General features: G+C 37.6%; 1 protein-coding gene across 1 annotated transcript; it reads right to left on the minus strand.

Moving 5' to 3' along the window:
• Positions 1–1,471: 1,471 nt before the first annotated feature.
• CZH8orf48 (chromosome Z C8orf48 homolog) lies at positions 1,472–16,236 on the minus strand. Its single transcript, XM_072430530.1, has 4 exons — positions 16,179–16,236; positions 12,998–13,302; positions 3,018–3,226; positions 1,472–2,471 (listed from the first exon to the last, which is right to left on the minus strand). The coding sequence occupies exons 2-4, from the start codon at positions 13,293–13,295 to the stop codon at positions 2,253–2,255; spliced, it is 726 nt and encodes a 241-aa protein (XP_072286631.1). The 5' UTR covers positions 13,296–13,302; positions 16,179–16,236; the 3' UTR covers positions 1,472–2,252.
• Positions 16,237–23,982: the final 7,746 nt, after the last annotated feature.

Consider the following 23,982-nt stretch of genomic DNA (forward strand, 5'->3'; position numbering starts at 1 on the left):
TGTCCCCACTTGCACCTCTAATTTTGTTCACCTGTACCCCCTTCCTGTTCCAGAGAAATTGGGGTTCAGGTGCCTCCAGCAATGTGTAACGGTAGATTTTTTTGATGGGCAGAGTTCTTTATTTTCTGACGATGCCTTAGTGATTCAATTGTAGGTGGTGTTAGCCATAAGTGTCCCCCAATTGCACCTCTATTTTGGTCACCTGTACCGCCTCCCCCCCCGTTCCAGAGAAATTGGGGTTCAGGTGCCTCCAGCAATGTGTAACGGTAGATTTTTTTGATGGGCAGAGTTCTTTATGTTCTGATGATAGCCTAACAATTAAATTTTAGGGGGTGTTAGTCACAGGTGTCCCCCACTTGCACCTACATTTTTGGTTTTGTACATCTCCCCATTCCAGAGGAATTGGGGTTCAAAGGAGGGGGATGTCATTGTACACACCCATTTGTACACGCCCCGTGGAAGATTTATTTCACTGGTAGATTTTTTTCATTAGAACACTGGATAGGGAATCCCCCTCCTCCGCAGTGTCTTGGGAGGAAGGGGATCCCTCATCAGAGATCTCCCCGTGGCAGCCGAAGGGAGCCACAACAAGGAGGCTGAAGAGCCGCAGGTTGCAGACCCCTAGTATAGACAAAAAAGAATAATAGGGGGTTCACATCTCCCCAAACGTGTTGTGAGATATTTAAGGCAAAGAAAATTATATTGCAATTTCTTTTTACAATGTCATAATAAAATAAGCAATATCATGCCATACCACATATATTAAAAATATAACATTTGTGTAGGACTGCAAATACATGTACTGGAAGAAAATTGATATGCCACTATTTAAATAGCTTCCACCCAATTAAAATCCAAAGTCCTCCTCAGTTCAAAAAGGGGTCTGTTAGTGTTGCAGTTGAATTATTCATGTATGGCTTCTTCAGGAAGGTACAACCAGTACATATGTGTCTACCATAAAGTTTGTGATTAAAATCTGCCGTCATCAATCTATGGCAACCAGTGATGTGTCAGGAAAGGTGAGTAGGGATTGGTTGCAAAAACTCAGTATGTAAATTACATAGAAATGGACCATATCCGTGTGGCCTTTAGATGAAAAGATCTTAGGACCATATCACAGCCAAGCAGGGGATTTCCAATTCAAATCCTCAGCTCACAAAGTGTTGAACAGGCTAAACCAGGGTTTGTCAACTTCCCTTGGCTGTGATATAGCTCTAAGATCTTTCTATTTTGCTGTTACATAAACTGTGTAGACAAACCTTTTTTTGTTTTGGAAAAAGTACTAAAAAGGTGGGACCACAGTGTGTTTTCCTATTGCTGGTTATGTTACCTGTAGGGAGACTTCCCCTATTTGTTTTAGTGATTGTTGTCACTAAAATAGAATGCGATAAAGTTGATAGCTGTCACTAGAAAGAGGGATAAAAATATTTTTCCAATATAGATACTTGTCCCAGTAAAAACCAGTCTGAGCTTTTCCTTTGGAAAAATGTTTATTGACTTTCCGTACTGATCCCAGGACATTTAGGTGAACACAAATGTCTCCAATAAGACAAAGAAAAAAAAAAAAATTCAAATTAACCAAATTAAGAAAAAAAAAGTTTTAAATTAATTCAAACATCCATGGAAACGTGCAATGAGAGAAATTTAAGCTTATTTATGAAATACTTCTAGAAATACGGACCCTGACATTAATACTGCCCTTATATCAGATAGACATATAGTTAGATAGCAATTTCAAGAAGATAGCTCAGCAATTGCAATTTATGTATTTTAGCATCACAGGTTACCTTCTAAAGAAAGCTAAAACCCTGTTATGTTGTTCTCTTGGTAAAAAATAGGATAATACATTGTACTCCATTGAAAATTTTTAAAAGAAAATGAACTCTGCTATTACAGTTATTAATAAGAAAAGGCTCCACCTTTCTGATTTAGTTTCACTGTCATTGGGGCCTGGCATCCTACTGATTTCATATCCTACTGTCACAAGTAAAGATTTATACATTTTGTAACACAGTAATGCAATGCACAAAAGAAAAAATGTATACAACTGCAAAACCCTGAATAGGTAACAGGCAGGTCAACTTTTAGAAAAGACAAGGAATAAACTGAAAAACACTTTTATTTACAAGATGGTTTGACATTTATGGCTTGACATAGATGGTTCTGACTCCCGCAAACCATCATTACTGACACATTAAACTAATGTACAGTTCACACTAAAAATTCAGTGGGTCACCCTTTCTATATTAGATTTACTCTAGTTCCACTTGTTGGCCTATATGAAATCTACACATGCATATGAAAGCAGATAATCTTACTATTTTATAAGAGTGTTCTTCTAATTTCATTTTAAGGAAATACTTTTGCAGTTTAGTCATTCTTATTCGGACAAACTGACTTTCAGCCAGCTCAGCCTGTTTATGGATGCAATCTGGACAGAAAGCTGGGTCATGCATCTTAGCTTGTAACATCTAAAAAAAAACAAAAACAATAAGAATAATTTCCCCAGTATGATACCCATATAACGCTAAGCCCAATGTATTTTATTCCATGCATTGGTATTCAAGTGAAAGGAAGGCAAGTGACTTTTCAGTTGCTAAACTAGAGTTGTGTCAACCCTTGTCCCAGTCCAACATGTGCACCTCTCAGATTCTGCCACTGCATTACAATTCTTTAGAATTAAGAGGCACCCAGTGAATATAACAAATTATTTTCCAACCTCCATGAACTAATTCTGTAAATCTCAAAGTTCCCCCATTATTATTGTTAGATATCATAAAAGACTGAGCTAATAAAAAGGAAATGTCTTTAGTTTTTTTTCACACCATGTTCAAATGTTAAACAAATAGATCTGTGTACTTAGTCAGTGATTACTTTTACATTCCTCCCACAATCCAAAAAACATGCAGTTAGGTTAATTGGCTCCCGCCCCTCCTTTTTTTAATAATATGTGTTCCAGGAAAAAAAAAAGTAAAAACCTTGGGATATGTTGCCTCAATCCGCACCATATTTTTTACCTGTTTCATAGTTTCCCTGACACTTTGCATTTGTAGTCTGTTCATTAGTGCACTGGGGATGCAACATGAATGATGCCTTTCTGTTGCACTCAAGATTTGTTGTCCTGGATGCGGCTTTTTTTCTTGGGTTGGGTGTTGACAAAGATGCTCTATCTTCATAGAGCAATAAGACAGAGAAGGGGATGCGTCTGTATAATTTGGCTGAGCGACTGAAAAGATATAAAGACATAAACTTCACATAACTAAAATCATATAATCATGAAGCTTAAAAGTATATGAAATTTTTCAGAAAGAAAAAATAATACGCATTAGTTATTGAGCATTAGTGAGCATTAGTTATTAGTCATTTATGATTGATCCAATAGCAGGAGCCTCATAGTTCTAACTTCTACTCTGCACAAACCATCATATAATATCTAGCTTCATAAACAGAAGGTAATTGTTTGCGATAGGAGATGCTTTGTCTTGAATCTGTTTATACATGCATAACAATGTGCAAAACATGGAGAAAAACACATCTGCAGTGATAGTCTGGACACCTTCTTTCAATTATTTTACATAGGGAAAGAGAGCTGTATCAGAAAACAGAAGAAAACTCAAATTGGCAATGCCCTTGCCAATCCCAGCATTGCAAAGAGTGAAAACTAAATAGCTAAAAAGTTATATTCACAAATGTAATTTGTTTAGTGAATGTATATTGTTTTTGATATATCTTAATTTACTATATTCAGGAAATAAAAATTTCAAAATCATTGTTAAAAAAAAAAAAAAAAAAAAAAAACACATTGTACATTTTGAATTGAAAAACGAAAAAAAAAAATAAAGAACAAAGAAACAAGACAAAAACAAAAAATAAAACAAGCTTAAATAAACCAAGTTTTAAGTTTTAAAGCCATATATACCAAAAATATGAGAACAAGAAAAAGGGATAGATCAATTTTTATCTTGAACGGGAAAATTGGTAAATAGAAAAATAAAAGGAGGGATATCTTCCTCCAACAGTGAGAATAAAATCTATACTTTACTGAACCAAATATTTATACATATGTGAGAATTTAAATATTTTCTATACTGACCAGTCTTCCAAGAAGCTATCTAATCTATTGCTCTAGCTTCTTCCATTTACTGGATCTCCACAACATTAGACAGCCACATGGAGATTGGAGGGAGACCAGCAGAGTTCCAAAAAATTGATACAAGACACTTGGCTGCGTGTAACAAATGTAAAGAGAGAAAGGTCTTGTATTTTCCTAACGAGACTTCTAGAGGATGGAGAGACATGATTAGAGGGGGAAGGACAGCAGAGGATCTAATATCTGCGGGCAAATAGAGATCACTTTATTCCAATAAGCACTAATCAACGGACACGCTGCTGACTTCTTGATGACATCGCCAACACCTGTCAGTCCGGTCCGGGTAGCATTTATGCAGCTTGTCTGGTGTCGTATAACACTGGGTCAGGACCTTGTATGAAGTCTCCTGTACTTTAGTCCTAATAGAACATTTATGCACTATAGTACATGCTCTCTGCCATTGCTCCTCAGTGAACACTATGCCTAAGGCTTTTTCCCAAGGGGGGGGCGAATTTAAAAACAGACACATAGAGATAGTAGAACGGGACACCAGGACCCAGTTAAACACAGCTGTTCAAAGGCCAAAAGCTGCTGGGGGAGTTCTGCTGATCGAGTCAAAAGATCTATTATAGTGTGTAATGTGTAGGACCACCATGGAAACTCCAAACCTTACAGAACCAAATCAGAAAGTATTTGTCTCTCAATATTGATACAATCGGCTAAAAAGTCTACCACTCTTAAAAGGGAATTAGCTGTCCACATGGGAAGAAATGATTTGGCTAATCCTGATGGGAACTTGGAAAATTGACAAGGCTTTAAAACTTTTGAGTAGTGCTGGACCTTGCTTGTTCCCTCCTGCCCTCTTCCCTACACACTTAGTGGCCCATCACTAGAATAGGCTTCTTCAATGGCCATCGACAAAGCATGTAAGGTTTCTGTCATCACTACCAGAAAGTGAAACAATGTTACTAAAGCACAGCACTGCAGAAATTGGACATATCAAAGAAAAAACTCAAAACGCACAGACATCTTTAGGTTGTTTTTAGAACGACAAAGTATTTGTACCATTTTTGAACAATGAATGCACTACAGACCTGAAAAACAAAGCCTCAGAGTAATAAATGCTAAAAGATAAAATAAAAAAAAATAAAAAAGTACACAGGGCTTGTAGCCACTTTTCTCTTGCCACTGATTTAAAGCTGTCAAAATGACAGATCAGAATTATTCTGTAAATAATGAAGGTATTCCAAAAAGAACACCATCTGACTGTTTCGATAGAAAATAGGGAGATACAAAGTAACATTGTTTACTTTAGTATCTATTCATCCACAGATCAAAGGGATAAGCTTTGATCTGCATATGATTTAATCCTCTTGTAAACTCTTTGTTTACCCTTTGTCCAAGTAATTTTTTTCTAATATTTATTTAACTTTGTTTTTAACCACTAACTGGTTTTCAACCATTGTAACCATTTTTGAACTTGTTTTGTTTGTTAGGTGTCATTTTATAAGACATTTTATATTAGTAAACAGGACAAATTGTGGAATAAAATGCATACCGTAACCGTCACCAAATATAATATCACCAAAGCCTAGTAAGACATCTCCAAAATCATTTGCACGAGTCGCAAGCTTAGTAATTGCAATTTCTCTTTGTTCAACAAAGTCTCTGTTCATAACTCCGTAGTTGGAAAAATTTGGGGTTATTAGAAAAGAATAGTGTCTGTGTCATGTTTACAGGAGCAAATGAGATTGCTCAAAGGCAAATACTAACCGAAAAGTTAGATATAGGGACCCGGATGGTCTCTATATCTGAGTGGTCAATAAATGTTTTAGAGTCGATGCAAAACTTTAGAAACAGAAAAAAGGTTCAATTGAAATGTAGAATTAAGCAAATACATCATTTTACAGCACACAAAAATAAGTCAAAAGTCAAACATGCAGTGCTAATGTGTTTTTTTTGAGGATGCTCTACTGCTTCTTGATTTGGAAAATATGCTACAATTGAAGAATTTATAAAAATACTAGCAGCAGCAGAAACTTCTTATACCTTCTCATAAAAGCTTTTGGATGCAGACTATACATCTACAATAGGCTCTTCCCCTTCCAACAACACAACATAAACTCACTGACATTAGGGAGTTAAAGTTAGGGGGCTCGCTTAACTGAATTAGGATCATCTATATAGAGATTCAGGGATTTCTGCACCAAAGAACAGAAATATAGCAATATATTAGTAGGTTAAATACGGTTTTTAATTTACAGACTTGCTTTAAAAAATCCATTATTTAGCCTTTTTCTTTTTTTGTGTTAACAATGTCTAAAAGAGCACCTAATATGCCAAAGTGACATTTTTTTTTCTTGTAGCTGCAAACGGAAGAGCCTTCTGTGGCCAGCTTTATATTATTTCCACAGTCCCCAAAAAGTCCCCAGAAAAGTGGATGTCTAGCCCAATGCTATCTATCATGCATATTTTTTTTTTTGTGTCAATCAACTTTATTGAGTTTTCAGGAGAATGCACACCACACAAAGTTGGAGAAAGTATGAAAAAGCCCTTGGTTCAGAGATAGAGCCCTAACAAAAATACGAGAGCATTAAGATAGATACAATTGGAGTCGGGGAGATTCTTTAAACCAATCCCACGTGGACCAAGCTATCTTGAATTGTTCCATTCTGTCATCATCTTCCGCCCCGATTTTTTCAAGTTCGGATACCCAGTCAGCTATAGCAGGAGCAACAGGCTGCCTCCACAATCTCGGGATAAGAACTCTAGCTGCAGTAAGAACCTCTTTTAATGCTTTTAAGCGAGCCCGAGATCATAGATAAAAGAGCCACGTTAGGAGTATTAGGGACTGTAGAACCGTCATTAAATATCTGAATAATCACATCCCAAAAACTATGTATCTTTGAGCATTCCCACCAAATATGAAGCATTCTCCCCCTATGCGACAGGCATCGCCAACAGCGATCCGAGTTTGTGGGAGAAATTCTATGCAGATCCACAGGACAATAATACCATCTAGACAAGATTTTATAATTAACCTCCTGGGCTTTACAAGTCAAAGCCAGCTTGTGTGTGAGGGTAAAGGATGTTTCCCAATCTTCTCCAGTTATGAGACCAGTCAATTCCCTCTCCCAATACCTGGTGTATATAGGGGTTGTAGACTCAGGATTTTGTGTGAGTATCTCATATAACCTTGAGACAATATGGGGAGGGCGAGCTAACTAACTGCTCGAGTTCCATCAAATTTCTGTGTAGTAAAGAAGGATCAGTAAAAGACGCTATAAAAGACGTCAATTGCTTGTAAGAAAGCCAGGATAACAGCTTACTTCTGTATGAAAGGTCTAGGGAGGATAAAGGGGGGACCCGCCCATCATGAACTATATCCTTTAGATGGCGGTGTTCGGAGGCAGACCAAGATAAGAATTTGGCAGCCCTCAATGCCGGCGGAAACGCTGGGTTATCGAACAATGGTGTCATGGGCCCTGGTCTCGTAGACAATTTGCCCGATCTAAGGAGAGTATCCCAGATACGTAATAAATCCATAGTAAGTGGAGGTATGGGGGGAGTCAGCCGTAATAATGACCGGTCCACCCATGGCAGAGACCGAAGACTCACTGGGGACAAAATTTCTTCCAGTAGCACCCATTCTTTCGACTCCCGACTGTGAAACCAGTCTGTCAGGCGCACTAAGACGGATGCCCTATAGTATGAGACAATATCAGGGGCCCCCACTCCTCCTCTACATTTAGGTTTAACTAATATGCTGAATGCCAATCTGGGGCGCTTCTTATTCCATATAAATTTTAAAAACAACCTATGTATTTTACGCAGATACTCAGTTGGTAAAAATATGGGAACCGTTTGGAATATGTATAACAGTCTGGGGACAATATCCATTTTTAGAGTGTTTATGCGCGCAAACCAGGAAAGAGGTAGGGAGTCATATTTCTGAAGGTCTGATTGGATTTTACTATGCGCATGGGAATAATTAAGGGAGAACAAAGCAGAAGGGTCTGACGGTATCATTATACCCAAATACTTGATGGCAGTAGGACACATCCGAAAGGACATAATATTGTGTATAGTGGACATTTGGGTCGAGTTTAAGGTAACATTTAAAAGTTCGGATTTGGAGTAGTTTACCTTAAAATTGCTGAGTGATCCGAATTCGTCGAATTCCTTCAGCACTGAAGGTATCGTGACATGAGGGGATGTTATATAAAGCAGAAGATCATCCGCATATAAGGAAAATTTATAATGGGTATCACCTATCTTGATCCCTTTAACATCCATATAGCGACGCAAGGCCACAGCCAAATGTTCCATAACTAGGGCGTAGAGCAGTGGGGAAAGCGGACACCCCTGTCTCGTACCATTCTTGATTTGAAAATGCATATTTTTTTTACAAAAAGAAAGAATATTTGCCAAAAGAAAAATCCAGATATTCATACTGAATAAATCATTTTCAACGGGGGGGGGGTTGGGGGGTGAAATGCCTGGAATTGTGACAGATGCGCTTCAACACAAGCAGAAAGCATCTTAGAAAGAATCACAGCCTAAGAAACGATTGTAATAACAATCGTAACAACTTGTATCAGTGCATGAGTAATGACTGCATCTTTAAAACCTTTTAATTGGTAAAGTAATAATGCTATCCTAATATTTTAAAAATGAATGTCCTAATGCACCTTGTTTCATCCCTCTTTTAGAACACCACTTTATTTATGCAGCTGCATGTATTAAGGGAGATCATCTTCAATTTTTTGAAAAAACAATTAGTAGGTAATCAATGCTTGTGCATCTAAGTGCATAAAACTAAAAAGACAAATCCCCAAGGGATGACTGTGGAAGCACCAAAAAAAATCTAAAATAAACAGATGCTTATTACACTTGAAAATTGAAGATTACCCAGGTAATCGATTTTGCTTCAGCCTAAATCTAAAGCAACATAATTTAGTACATTGCAAGGAATCTTACCCAGGGCCAACCACAGTATATGAGCTGTTTATGCCTCAAAAGGGTACAGAAACATATTTTACATAAACATACAGTATTGCCTTGAAGGTTTTTGAAGGGCATTGCCCTGAGTATAATGACCTATAGGAAGTGAAGTGAACTTTTATGAAAACATTCTTTTTTTCACTTGATCCTTTTACAAAATTAGCCCAGCAGGCCCATGCTGGCTCAGCTTCCACATTTTCTCTAATGCTCACTTGTACATCCAGTGCTGCCTTGCACTGCGCATGCATGAGATTGAACACTTTTTTTTTGCGGATTTCCCCTTCGGTCTTTACCGAAATGAAAGTAAAGACTGAAGGGGAGAGGTCCTCCCCAAAAAAGTGTAAAAACATAAAAACACAAAGTTTTCCATTATAAAACAAAGAAAGTCACTTTTTATTATAATGATAAAAATGTTGTGATGCTTTATTAGCATCATGCATGTGATATCAGATGGGGACAAGACAGACAGTGACCCCCCTCTCATCACTGTTTCTATTCTATAACAAAAAAAAAAGTCTGTAAAGTTTATCCACAGTGTGTAATGATGCATTGGCTGTGCAGTGTGATAGCTGTGTGAGTGTAAAGGCTGTTTGTCAATTTCTGCAGCCTAATAGCTTGCTGTGTTCAAACCTTCAAATCTCCTAAACCGTTGGTTGTATTGATTTGAAAATTTTAAGGTACACGTGGAGGCATAGAAAACTGAAACTGTAAGTGCAAGTGGGGGACACTTGTGGCTAATCCTTTCTAAAATGTAATTATTATGGCATTATGAGAACATAAATCTCTACCTAGCAAAATGTGCTGCCTGCTCTGTTACACATATCTGTCTGCATCTCTACCTCAAACCCCAATTTCTCCAGAATTAAGAGGTGCAGGGAAAAAAAAATATAGGTGGAAGTGGGAGACACTTGTGGCCATCACCTTTCATCACCATGGCATCATTACAACATTAAAAAAAAACCCAAAAAACTGTCCTTTAACCCCCCTAGCGGTAATCCCGAGTGTGACTTTGGGTGGAAAAAACATGCAAAAAGTGGTAACCCCAAGTCACACTTGGGGTAAGTTTTGGGGTCCCCCTACCACAGCCCCGCACTCCAGCAGTGATCGGACAATCCTGCTGTGATGCCAGGGCGCCTCTCTTTCGGGGGGCATAGCTGGGCAGGAAATTTAAAAGCAGATTACCGTGTAATCTGCTTTTAAATGCCGCTGGGTCCCCGCCACGCCGCTGCTCGCATCTGCAGTTAGATGTGATCCACCATGCAGGATTTGTGTATGGTGCATCACATCTAACTGCAGATGCGATCACCAATAGTAAATTTCAGGGGTGATGCCAGCAGCGATTTCCCGCTGGCATCACCCCCAGAATTTACTATTGGTGATCGCATCACCCGGACATCAGCCTCCCAGTGATGTGAGCAGCTTCGTTGGTTTCAGTGGAGTGAGCAGGGCGGGACATCCCCACAGCATCACCCGGCAAGATGTGACATCTCCCGGGTGATGCAATGGAGTGATGGATTGTGGGGGCGGGAAATTTAAAAGCAGATTACTATGTAAAAACACATAAAAACACACAATAAAAGTACAAGTACATATTTTAGTGCACCAAGCATCATTGCCCAATGCCCTGATTTACATTTTGCCCACTATTAGCCCTGACCTTGATCTGACCTTTTGATGGCTTATAAATCACTTCCTGAATGTATCATTTCATCACTTTGACCTTGATTGTTCCTGACTGATTGCTGCACATGGCATCCAAAAGGCATCTCGCCGGTGCAAGCTCTGTTTTGGAGGAATTTGAAAGCAGCGATAGCGATTTAGAGTCCCTTGTGGAATCGAGTGATAGTGATTCACCAGAAAATTTGTCATCAGACAGCGAAAGTGAACAGAGCGACGATTCTGGACCTGAGGTCAGTGCTGTGCGCACATGGTGTCCTATTGACTTTGATGCCAACCAGACAGCACTGCCAAGATTTCCATTCACCGGTGCACCTGGAATGAAAATTGAGGCTGAATGCGATGCCCCCCTGGCATACCTGAAATTGTTTTTGACCGATGAAGTTATCGAAAAAATAGTTGCAGAGACAAACAGGTAAGCCGCTCTGTGTTTGCTAACTTTTTGAAATTTTTTGCTATTTTTTTTTTATGCAAACGTGCTGCTGTGTGCTAACTTTTTGGTCATTTTTTTTTATGCAAACATGTATGCTACTTTGTGTTTGCTAATGTTTGACATTTTTTAAAGCCAACATGTATGCTGCTCTGTGCTAACTTTTTTAATTTTTTTTTTTTTTTTTTTTATGTAAGCATGTATGCTGTTTTGTGTTTGCTAACATATTACTTGCAACCTTCACACTATAAAAGAACATATCCTAAAATACATTTTTTATTTTGTTTTATGCAGGTACGCTGGACAACAAGGTGCTCCACACCTGAGATTTGCAAGAAGCAGAAAGTTGGAACCTGTGACCAAGGATGACATTTGGCTGTTTTTGGGCTTGGTGATCCTGCAGGGAGTTGTGGGTAAACCCATGCAGAATTGGTACTAGTCCAAGAATAAAATGATTGCCACTCCATTCTTTGGCTCAGTCATGCCTGAATATCGCTTTTCTCTCATCATGAAGTACCTGCACTTCGTAAACAGTGAAGAATTTGATAAGACTACCCATCCTGCACCAAAACTCAAGAAAATTTGGGACGTGTCTCAGATGATTCTACTAAATTTCCAGCAAACATATGTGCCAGAAAGAGATGTCAGCATTGACGAAAGTCTAATGGCTTACAGGGGGAGGCTCAGCTGGGTGCAGTACATTGCGTCAAAGAGGGCACAATTTGGCGTGAAGACCTGTATGCTGTGCGAATCCTCATCTGGCTACATCTGGAATACAGTACTGTACACTGGAACAGGGACACAGTTCAACCCCAGATACAGCCATTATGGATTGGCAACATCTTCAGCGCTACCCTACATTGAGCCATTGCTAGATCAGGGCTATTGTGTCATAACTGACAATTTCTACACCTCTCCTGACCTTTATGAGTTCCTTCTGCAACACAGAACAGATGCCTATGGAACCGTTAGGGCTAACCGGCGCAACCTGCCAGCACTGTTTGCAAAAGGGAAGCTGAAGACAGGAGAAATTGTTGCCTGGCAGAAAGGCAAGATGATGGCCCTGAGATGGCGTGACAAGAAAGATGTGTGCCTGATAAGTACTGTCCATGATGCCTCCACCGTTCTGGTACACACAAAACGTGGGAAAGAAGTGATGAAGCCAAACACCATGGGAGGTGTCGACAGAGCTGACCAAGCTTTGACATTCTACCCAGTGATGAGGAAAAAGCAAAGAAAGTACTACAAAAAGATTTTCAGGCATCTTGTTGAGCAGTGCCTATGGAATGCCTACATTCTGTACAAACAAAATTGTCAGAGGCCTGTGAATCATTCAGACTTCATTTTGTAGGTTTCCAAATCCATAGTCAAGAACCACCAAACAGCATCAGTGGCTATGAATAGTTCTGGACGTCATGCTTCCACTGTTGTCAACCCAGAAGGCTGACCGGTGGTCACTTCACTGAATACATCCCACCAACTCAGAAAAAGGCAGCACCTACAAGGATGTGTGTGGTTTGCTGTTTAATATGCTGTTTAATTTTTTGAATATGCAAGCTTTTTTTCAGTGAAAGTATTAGAGAAAAGCAAATGAGCTAGTAGATCAGCATAACAGCCAAACAACTAATACTTTTAGGTGGAGATCAGCATCGGTACAGTATGGATTATCATTATAAATATTATCTATTGATACAAATAAAACCAAGAAAGTAGAGTAGGATTTGTTACAACTGTTCTCTAATAAAACAAAAAGTAAATGTTTACTTCAAATTGTTCAAATGTTTACTTTTAATTACCTGTGTCATTCCGGTCTAAAAGCTCTGCAGCTTCTTGGGATGTTATACTGGTGGTTTCTGAAAATGTAACTTCATGAGAATTCACTTTTGAGAATGATTCAAATGTATCGTTTTCATAGTTTGGAACAGATTCATTTGTAACAGATTCAAATGAATCACTTTCATAATTCCAGCTAGGTTCATCTGTACTGGATTCAAATGAATAACTTGAGTAGTTTGCTGTGCTTCTCTGAGATCTGCTTTGTACCAATGAATCTTCATAACCTGGATTTCCGTGGCTGCCGGGGGTCTGATCCATTACTGTTCTGTCCAAAAAAAAAAAAAAACATACCACAATCAAACTCTATCTATCAAACTCTTATCTAAACTCTAAGAAAATCAGGACCACAATCACAAGACTTGACAGTGACAGTGTATTATTTTCTGGGCTGAGCGAAGTCTCTTGTTCTCCAGACTTGTCCCCCTTGCTAAGCAGTGTGCGTGGCCATGAACAGCTTGTTTCTGTCCGTACCGAAAACTCCTGTGGTTAGTATTTTTCATCGTGCAGGGTGGTGTACCATAACTAGCAGGCCCAGTGATCTTATTTTTCTGTCTGCAGCAGTGATAGATATGAGGATGAGTAAGTCTCCTGTATATTTCTGTTGACATTGGGCCAAACCTTACTTGGATGAAAAATGGAGGCTGCCATTTCTAACTTATAAATCTGCAAAAGCTAGCTGCCACACTGCCCTTTTTGCCTTTTGCCAGAGAGTTCAACTTTCCCTTTTTAGTTTAGTAACTCTTGGATCATATTGTCAGCTGGAACTGCTAAATGCACCTTTTTAACAATGGAAATCAAAAGAAAAGTTCTGGAAGACAGAATAATTTATGGGCACAACAGTCAGATTATTCAGCTAAGAACAGTTAAAAACAAATACACTTATTTTATGCAGGATGCAGAAAACAAGAAATGATACTAAAGTATTAGAAATATTAGCAATAGAAATATTGGGACCTGCCAATGAAGATGTGTTTTAAAAGACAGAGGCTTATTGACTGATTCACCACCAAAAATGTCAGCACAGATGTATATACATATCTAGTAAAAAAAACTTCATATACATACCTTGCCAGCAGCCAGCTTCTGGAAAAAGCCACCACCTACCTTACATCCATCTCTACAAGTATTTGACTGGTTTAATGGGGTGGAATTCCTGTTACCCTGCAGGTCCCTGTAGTTCCTCCCACCACTTTGCATGTTCTGTAGTGATGTACAGTCAGTGGGAGAAACCACAGCGATTAATAGGGACACATACCCAGAACAACAAGCAGTTAAGCAGCAGCTGGTTGTGATAATTGCTGCTATGTTCTTTTCACCACTCAAAAAGGACACTGGTGTGGAACTACTAAAAATGAAGTGTTTGTGTAAGAATTAAGGTAGACACAAGAAGAAAGATCCAGACAGAAGAAAACAGAAAGAATGAGTAAAAGTGGATTTTAGATTTATTTTTTTACGAGCAGTCAGCTAGAAGAACTGTGTCTATATAATTATCATTAAACTAAGGATCAGCTTTAATGCTCCAGCTTCAGTTTAGCTGCCAGTTAATAAACACAGAACAAATAAAAAGATAAAATATCCTAATGAGTTATTTATGTTGCTGTTTAAGGTTTATAACTTAGAAGTATTAGTCATATAACTATCATTTTAGATCACTAAATTTACCGGCTTCGGACCGCGCATGTCGGGTGTCACTCAAAGAAAAAGAAACTTCCCCCATAGTGACTTCATGATGCCTGAACCCACCCACTCTCAGTCCAGAGACAACTCGCCCACTTCCCTGAGCCTGCGTTCCGTACAGGGGACATGGTCCGTGGCTCTGGCTGGTGCGCCCCCAAGCGGGGTCCTTCTCCTGTCCCCACTTGGAGATGCCCCGGCCAGAGCTGCAGACCAAAAAAAAAAAAAGCCAATAGAATGGAAGAACCAAGAAATGTGTGTATTACAGTTTGAATTCATCATAAAAGTGAATAAAGGTTCCACTTTACTCTATCAAATATCTCAGCGTTAGGAGGGACCAGAGGTATGACTGATGGTGCTTCCGGATGGCATGAGTACTTCAAGAATTTGTACCTCTAAATGTGTCCTTATAGGAATGACTAAATAATAGTATTCAGTGGAACATTTCTATACTCTGGGTTAGGGTTTAAAAGTGACAATCTCCTGCAGCTTGTACTGTGATGAGCATAGTAAGGGTGTACAAATTTCCTCCTCCTGCTATGTCCAAACATATATTTGTCTTATACCCCTTGCTGCTGGAGGTACAGGGATTATGGGACATGTAATCTCTTACACAGTGCGTTCCTCTCTTCCTAATCAAGGAAGTCATTTTTCGTTGCTTCCCTCCAGTTGCTGGGTATGACATTGAGAGGAAGAAAATGTCTGAAATGATCAAGCAAAAGCTACTTTTTGCTCCCTTTTTTAAGTATTCCTATACACTTGTTTAATATTAGATACACAGATAATTGATGAAAAGGGGCATTGGAGTTATAGGAGTTAGGGCTTATTCACATTGGCAGTAAAATTGTGGTGCGTTTACTGCTTTCTCACGCCAGGAAACGCTGCTGCATTGGGGATTGCTAAACGCAGCGTCTCCCTGCGGTAGCCCCTATTGGAATGAATAGGGGCAGCAGTGAGTAATGCTGCCAGCTGTCACATGTGCTGGTGCTTTATGAACCAGAGCTATCCTGTGAGTTCTGCAGCAGCAGCCAACCGTGAAGAGACACACTGGGCAATTGAGGGGCAAATATGAACCTGCCCTTGCTCTCACCCTATAACCCTTTACAGAATATGATGTTTTCTCCTTTTTTATCCCATGAAATATATTATTATTAGTGCAGTTTTTGTCAGGGAAACATTACAGGGTGTTTGTTTGCTCTTGCCAGGATAACCAGGCAATATTTAAAAAACTACCAATTTCAACTTCACAAAACCACGTGAGAGATTTTAGTGAGTTTGGCTCTACGTTACCCAGTAACTCTGTGTGAGGATGGAGACAACAATGAAAGGCTGAGCATACATACTGTACACAGAGCTGATAACCCTACCCTTGACAGGAACATGGGCAGTGCATATTCTTCTGTTAATCCTTATGTAGAAGGTGTTACAGCTTAGATACTCGGACATCATTAAATCGAGACAACTTACAGGCAGCCATCCTCGAACAACCCTTCGCCTCCCTGGTTACAGTGCGCAATAGTAAAAAGAGTCCGTGCTAGAAAGAGAACGGGCAATTTAGTTCCTAGTGAGAGATGGTCTGAAGTCATTGTAACTGCTGCAGATTCTGATTGGTTTGATTTTCCTAGTGTTGTTGATCTGTTTAATAAATAAAAGCACATTTGCTTTGCATCTGTTGTTTTTTTTTTTTTTAACAAACTATTATTTACAACATTCCAGCAGTCTGTAGTGGTTACAGAGATTTTTGTACTAATTTTAGAATTTGTGGAAAAAGCAAATAAAGAATTTTAAAAGCTTACTTGCAGTGTTTATCCTCCCTGTAGTCTTTCATTTATTAAAATGTGTCACTAAACTCGTTATTGCAATGTGCCATTAAATAGATTTTTTAAGGAAATCAATTCCCTAGCACAGCTGTTTTTTTTTTTCCAGAGCCCATCTTTTCCATTCCTCCCTTTCATACATAAACGGTTATACAGGTGCTGAGGAATAAATTAAAAGGAATATTATAACATAACTCCCAAATGTCCCTGATTTGGAGGGATTGTCTTTCTTTCAGAAACATATCCTACCATCGTTCTTTGTTCCTCAGTTGTCTCTTTTTCTGATGCATATATACACCTTTTAAAATAGTGTCATTTTAGCTATATAAACGTTTAATTTTGCACTTATTTTTGCTCTAAGTCTTTCATACTTATATAAAGCAAAGTAGTTATCAAAAATCAATTGTGGGTTTTTGTTGTGTCCTTTTATGTGATGGAGTACAAACTTTTTCAAAGTTTTTTTTCCATGTTTAAGAGACCCTGTCAATCCATACCACCCAGGTTGTTATGTAAAATAACTGTGGCTCTCTTTATTTCCTAAGTTTGTTGAAATCAACCCCATAACTTTCAATACTTCTCAGAGGCTTTTCATTGTCATGGGAGATTTGTACATTATGTGGGTTGGGAAGGACAAAAAACAGAATTGCAGGGTGCAATGACATGGCATCAATGCAATCAATGCATCAGTCAGCATATACACTTTTGTTTATTTTTTTTTATATTTTTATTCACTAAGATATATATCTGGTTGTTGGATCTGCTATAGCAAAACTAGAAATGTTATTACTTCTCCTATTTTCTATCACTGGTACTTTGGGTAGAATGCCCTGTTAATTGGTAAGTCCAGGATACACCTTTATGTTGGAGGTACTTTGATTTGATTTGGTAACATTGCCAACACCTGATGATTAATGTACCTAGATAATATTCAGTCAAGAGGATGGAACACACGCCAATTTAGTGGGGTTTTATAGCAATGTGCAAAATCCTTTAATGTGTGGGCTCACATGATGGTAATATTTAGTATATATTTATATTAATCCCTAATTTATTATATACATGATATACAGTGGTAACACACATTACAGTGTACAAAGTTTGAAGTACAGTACAGTAGTATAGTACAGTATAGTACTTTGCCCGATCCAGATATAACAAGTAATACTGCTGCACAAGAAATGACAGATTTCCTTTCTTTTGTATTGCTCACATTGTCCTATTCAGAAATGGTACACCTGTCCCTCTGCTCCTGTAGTTAGCCTTCACTCTCTGGAGCTACAGCTGCTGAATAATCCACTGCATCTGGCTCACTTTCAAGAAAGTTAGATGGCTGGTCGCCTGCTGTCTCCTGTGGATCCTTCTATAGGTCACTACATCACACAATACTGCACATCAAGCATATCCAACAGTGTCAGGTTCTTGGTGCTGGCATTAACAGTCTCAGTCTATGTAGAAGTACCCCAGATGCCAAGTTATTGCAAATTACGAATTTTTGCAAATCACAACTCAATCAGTTATTAAGACAAAATGTGTATTTCACTATCACAAAAGTATTTCATTATTGCCTGATATTTATTATTTATTACTGATTGTGTGTTTTGTCTCATTGTCTCAGGTTTAAAGATTTACAGTACATTTCTTTTTACAGTCACAAATGTAAAAATTTTTGAAAAAACTGTTTCAAAAAGGGGAACAATAATCTAATTTCTCTGCACAATATGCAATGTTTAAATATTACAGTGTTTCAACAATTCTACCAAACATTGTATAATCTGTTAATTTAACAGACAGAATTACAACTCTTACATTTACAACTAAAACACTGACCTTGCAATAAACGTGTATTGGGGTGGAAGGGGTCAGTGGGCTAACTTTAGCATTGGATGTTTCATGTAACATCAACAGCTTTTAGAAAGAAGGCGACCAGCTGACCAGTGACCCTTTAATTACCAAATCCAAGAATCCAGGTAAACTGAATGATGGTGAACAAGATTGGGGACATCTAGAGTTCAAAAATATTTTCTGCACAAATTGCTTCAGAGTAGAGTTGAGTATTGCAGCAAAAGCTGCTATTGTTTCTATTAATCTACTGCATTTTTTTGCTTTCATTTTAGTTCAACTTCCTTGGTTTGTACAATCTGATTATATACCTTCATCCATGCATGTATTGTTATCCAGATCTTTTAAGCGTTAGATGTGAAAATGTTAAAACACACAAATATTTTTTAAACCTATTTTTGAATAAGATGAGGATTAGAGCAACTCCCCCATATCCCTAAAGTAATAGGACTTTTACTGATGGCTTTACCAACAATTAGGCAAACATATAGTAAAAGATCAATATTTTTATTAATACAATCTAAAATCCTAATTCAATAAAAAGCATGGATATTAGACATTTGTTGTACCAAATATGATTGATCCCCCAAAACACTTCACTATAGACCAAAGAGAACCCCTATGTAGGGAAGTCAGAGTTTGATGCATTTCGCAGTAACAACTGCTTTATCAGGATTATTGGTATACTGAAAAACTAATAAATCATAGATCCATGTTTCTAGTAATGTGTCAATGGTTAGTAGTCATATGATTATTGCAAGAGGTCTTTCAATATAATATCTCTAATACCAAATAATTTAAGAAGGTTGAATATATTTTAACATACATGACCCTAAATATATTTGACTTCATGGTATTTGGAAATGTCTCTTTTTCTGTAATTAATAACTATATATGTATTAAAATAACTTTATATAGGATATAGTATATATCATATAATATAGAAAGAATATTATAAGGAGGCAGTGATATATTGTTGTAAAAATTTCAACCTAATATAACAATTAAACAACATGTAGTATTTCCTTCTATACCCAGTTTTAGAGTCTGTTTATATTGAATGTGACCTCATTGGATCTAGCATGTGCTGACTTAGAACAACATTAAGTAGACATATCTGGTCAAGCCTCCCCTCTACTTGCAGTGTACCTTTCCCTATATGTTCACCTTTGCCTGGTGGGTTGTTGCTCCTTTGGCAGGACAAAGGAAATTGTTTTTTGGCTGCCCTCATAAGCTATAGTACCTAGAGGAGACATGTTCAAGATCAGCATGAAATCTGTGTTGAAATATATCTTCTAGCCAAATTTGCAGAACACAAATTAGAATAATTGATGCTTCAGGTTCCTCTAGGCCAGGGGTGTCAAACTCTGGCCCACGGGCCAAATGTGTTCCGAAACGTCCTTTTTTTTGGCCCCTAAAGAATTCCAAAAATTAATTACATCTGGCCCACCGTTACTGCGAATTGCAGCGAGTGATGCTGCTACTTACTACAATTTCCAGCATGTATTTAGACCAGCGGCCTATGCGTGACCCCGCATTGGACTGTTCTATAGATGCAAGTATTGCCGGGAATTGTAGTATTGGCATCCCTCGCATCTATGGAACAGTCTTTATTAAATTCCAAAATCACTTTGAAAGCCTGGTAAGTGTAAACTAACATATTTTCTAATTCCTAACTGCTTAATCTCTCTTTAGTCAGCTCACTAGGCATAACATTTATGGCTATTTATATATGCTTAAACGCAACAGACACAAACAGCAGAAAACCTGACTTGTGCTATGATGCCAGCACTGGGGGGCATAATAACTTTTTAAAGTCATTGAAATAAAATTAAAAAAAATTCTTAGACCAGTTTCTCTATGACAGGCTTGTTCCAGATTGAATGTTAAGCAAAACCTCTTGTTTCCATATGAAAACGTTTTATATCTAATGAGAAGGAATATCTTATCTTTGAAAATATATAGCTGAATTTCTGTAACTGAGCATAGATAATAATGTACACATGCATAACTCTTTGAGCCCCCTCAATAGTCCTCCATTTGTTTAAGAGTCTATTTATAAAGCAATGAATCTGACATTCACTGAATCATTACCTGGTAAAAAAATATCTGAGATCCATGTGTTTCAAAGGTAGAGGTTGATTCTTCACCAGAGAATTGTTTAGGTAATGTCAGATTCAATGCTTTAAAATGACCCCCCTTAGTATTTGATGTATCATAATAAATGACAATTACAAACATTTAGAGACTGCTTGAAGAAACTCATAGACAGGGATGAAGAAGCACTAATAAAGTTACCTACAACAGTCAATCAAATTTCTTTTTTTTTTTTTTGGCACTATAGACTTCATATGCAAATATGCAGTACACCTTCTTTAATACCATAATCGTCATCTCCATAGCAGCAGCATCCAGAGTGCTCCTTTGATGTTTCAAGTACAATGGCCTTTTCATGATTTTATTTTTTAAACTGTGGTTGAAGTATAAAATGTTTAGATGTATTTTATGTAATTTTATGTATCGACTTCGTGTTGATAAGGTACCAGAAAAGTGACTTGGTATAAAAGGAGTGTTTTGTGTATGACACACCCTTTTAGATAATGAAAATGGAAATAAGTTAGTCAAATATAAACACTTCAAGTCTTTTGTGCCAATCATTTTGAACTACAATTGTCTTGCTATACAAATTCACCAATTGTAGGCCTACTGTGCCCCTGGTTTATGAGGCACATGAACCATTCTCAAGGAAGCTCACAATCTAATTTCCTACCATAGCCATATGTCATAGCAAGTTTTCCAGCTATTTAGTCTTTAGTACAAAAAAATAGAAAAAAATATATACTTTATTTACATAAATAGATAAAACCAAATATAGATAAACAATACATATATATTTGATTTAATAAAACCAAATTGCTCATAGCAAAACACAGCAACATACAAAGTTCATACTTCATCTCAATGAACATCAACGCATTTTGGAAAAGCTATATGTCCGCTTCTTCAGGATACAAATGAGACCTACTATAACACTGGTCAACAAACATTTTCTTGCCAAACAGATTAAAGTCATTTTAGGTTATGCTTGATGCACAGATTCCAAATATGGTATTGGTTTTGCTAGATTGGCTCTAGTTTTTGAAATAATGATCTCTACATTAACCTCATAGAAAACTAATAAAAAATGAACATTAAGCAAAATAAAACTAGATATGCTTACATATACAAAATTCTATTTTTGAAATAACTAATGTCAATATATTCTTTTTTGAACATATTTACAGAACTAATCAAAAAGAAGTAATTGAAAACTCAGTATGATTTCCTTTTATGCTGATGATCAAGACAATCGCGTTGAAGGCTCCAGCAGTTGTCTGCCATCATGTGTCTATCCCATCTGCCCTGATACCTTTCTTCCATCATCTTTATAACTTGATAGAACCTCTCCCGTTGTTCCTCACTGAAATCACCAAGGTTTTCTGGAAATTTTTGCAAATGGCTATGGCTATAGTGTAAAAATGAATTTGAAACAATCACCGTCCTTGTTCAGAAGCTCTACCAAATTGTTTCATTAATCCCAATTTTATGTGTAGTGGAGGGAGAGTGATTTTTTTGTTTGTCAACCATTGGCTGGTTATTAATGTTCACTGCACCTTTTTTCATGTTTTCCCTTGAAGGCCATGTCTCTTTTTTCTAGTCATCCTGCTTTGCTCTACTATCCCACAAGCAGATGAAACATGGGTACTTTGTGTATCCACTTCGCTGTCCAAGTAGGAAGTTCACTATTTTTAAATCAACACACATGGACCATTGGTGTTTATGATAGCAAAGCTTTTGTAAGAACAATTTTGATATTTTGATATGCTTCTTTAGGTTTTGTTGAGTGACCGATTGGAATTGATGCACAGCAGTTGCCATTATACAGTAAAACAGATTTCAAACTTCGAGTCGAACTGTCTATGAAAAGCCGCCAGTCTTCTGCTCGGTATTCTGGTACTCCTATAAGGGCTAGTAGTCCAGGGATGTTACAACAGTACACAAAGCCCCTGATTCATCAAGCAAAATCGGATTATCGGTCGCGCATTCGTATTAGCGATCCGGAAGAGTCCGGACCGCGGTGATCCGCGATCGCTGGCCGCGCGTACGTTCGCGCTTCCAGCGATCGCGGATTTCAATGATGAATCAGGGGCAAAGTCTCCATCTTCACTGAAATATGGTAAGAGTGTCACCTCTCCTATAAACTGTTATTTTAACTTCCGGTCACAGACAGTTCTTTTCTTTTAGGCTGGATGCTAAAATTTCAGATGCTTGTTTTGACAGACTTATGTATTAAATCACTGAGCTCTTCTTGGGAGAAATGCTGGTTTGATGAAACATATTCTTCATATTCACTTTCACTGGTAACTCCTGGATTACACTCTAAGCCCTGTATATCCTCCATATCAGACACAGGAATATCAGGGAGTGGACTGAACACTTGTATGGAATCATCAGCACCATGCGGCACACGTCGTCTTGCTGATTCCAAATCCGGGTACTCCCACTTGTTTTTCTAACGACTGAAACCTTTTTACATTCACAGCACAAAAAAAACAATCATTATGATGATTTTTGGGCACTCGCCATAGCATAGGTACACCAAATTTCAAACTTTTCAGTTTTCCATTTTTCCACTGATGTAGACACTCTACACAAGTTATGCATACCATATGGGGAGCCCAAAACTTATATTGGTCCCCCAGTTTATTACCAAAATATGCAAGATATGCTTGTTTCACAACTTCAACTTCTCTGTTTTTGCTGTGAATATTCACCACACATGTAGCAAAATACATTAGGGTCATATAAAGAACTCATATTTCTGTAAATAAAGAAAATGTATGAACAGAAAGAAGGCAAATGAAAATTTTATGAAAATAATACTACATTTAATATATAAAATGCAAAACATTGGTGTAAATAAAGATTGAAAACAATATGCTGTGTTAACATTTGTTGTTGTTAAATTTGTCTATTCTGATTCTTGTATCACAAGAACTAGAGCCAAGTCAATAAAACTGATGTCATTTCTGGATTCAGAAGACCTGAAATACACTAAATATGTTGAAAAATCCTTGGCAAGTGAAAAATATTTTTTTTTGTTGAGCTGTGTAATACATTAAACGTTATAATAGCCATATGTCATTAACACAGTCTAGGGCCGATTTTTGAGGGGAAGCCAATAAAACTACCTGCATGTTTTTGGAATGTAGGAGGAAACCCACGCAAACATGGGAGAACATTCAAACTCCTTGCATATAATGTCCTTGCCCAGATTCAAACCTGTAATGTACATCTGCAAAGGCAAGAGTGCTAGCCACTGAGTCAACCATGCTGCCCATAACTAGACAAAGAACAATATTTTTGTCATTTTTCTTGATTGCCTATGTGCATATGTAAAACTATTACCTAAAGAGATATATTTTGTTATAGCAAATTAAAATAAAAACAATTTAACACATGTGATTGGTATTATTTATTAACCTACAAAACCTGTATACAACACAAGAGGGATTTTCACCTGGCACTGACTATTCTGCATTTAATTATGGCTATATTTTTAAATTAATTGCATC

This window comes from Pyxicephalus adspersus, chromosome Z (genome assembly GCF_032062135.1).
Source record: "Pyxicephalus adspersus chromosome Z, UCB_Pads_2.0, whole genome shotgun sequence".
NCBI lineage: Eukaryota > Metazoa > Chordata > Amphibia > Anura > Pyxicephalidae > Pyxicephalus > Pyxicephalus adspersus.

Bases quoted from the DNA above. Each gene is read 5' to 3' on its own strand.
- CZH8orf48 (XM_072430530.1), bottom strand. From the start codon at position 13,295: ATGGATCAGACCCCCGGCAGCCACGGAAATCCAGGTTATGAAGATTCA. The intron at 3,227-12,997 runs GTAATTAAAAGT...ATATCTTTTCAG, and splicing joins TTTAGACCGGAATGACACAG to TCGCTCAGCCAAATTATACA. The intron at 2,472-3,017 runs GTAAAAAATATG...GTTTTTTTTTAG, and splicing joins TCAGGGAAACTATGAAACAG to ATGTTACAAGCTAAGATGCA.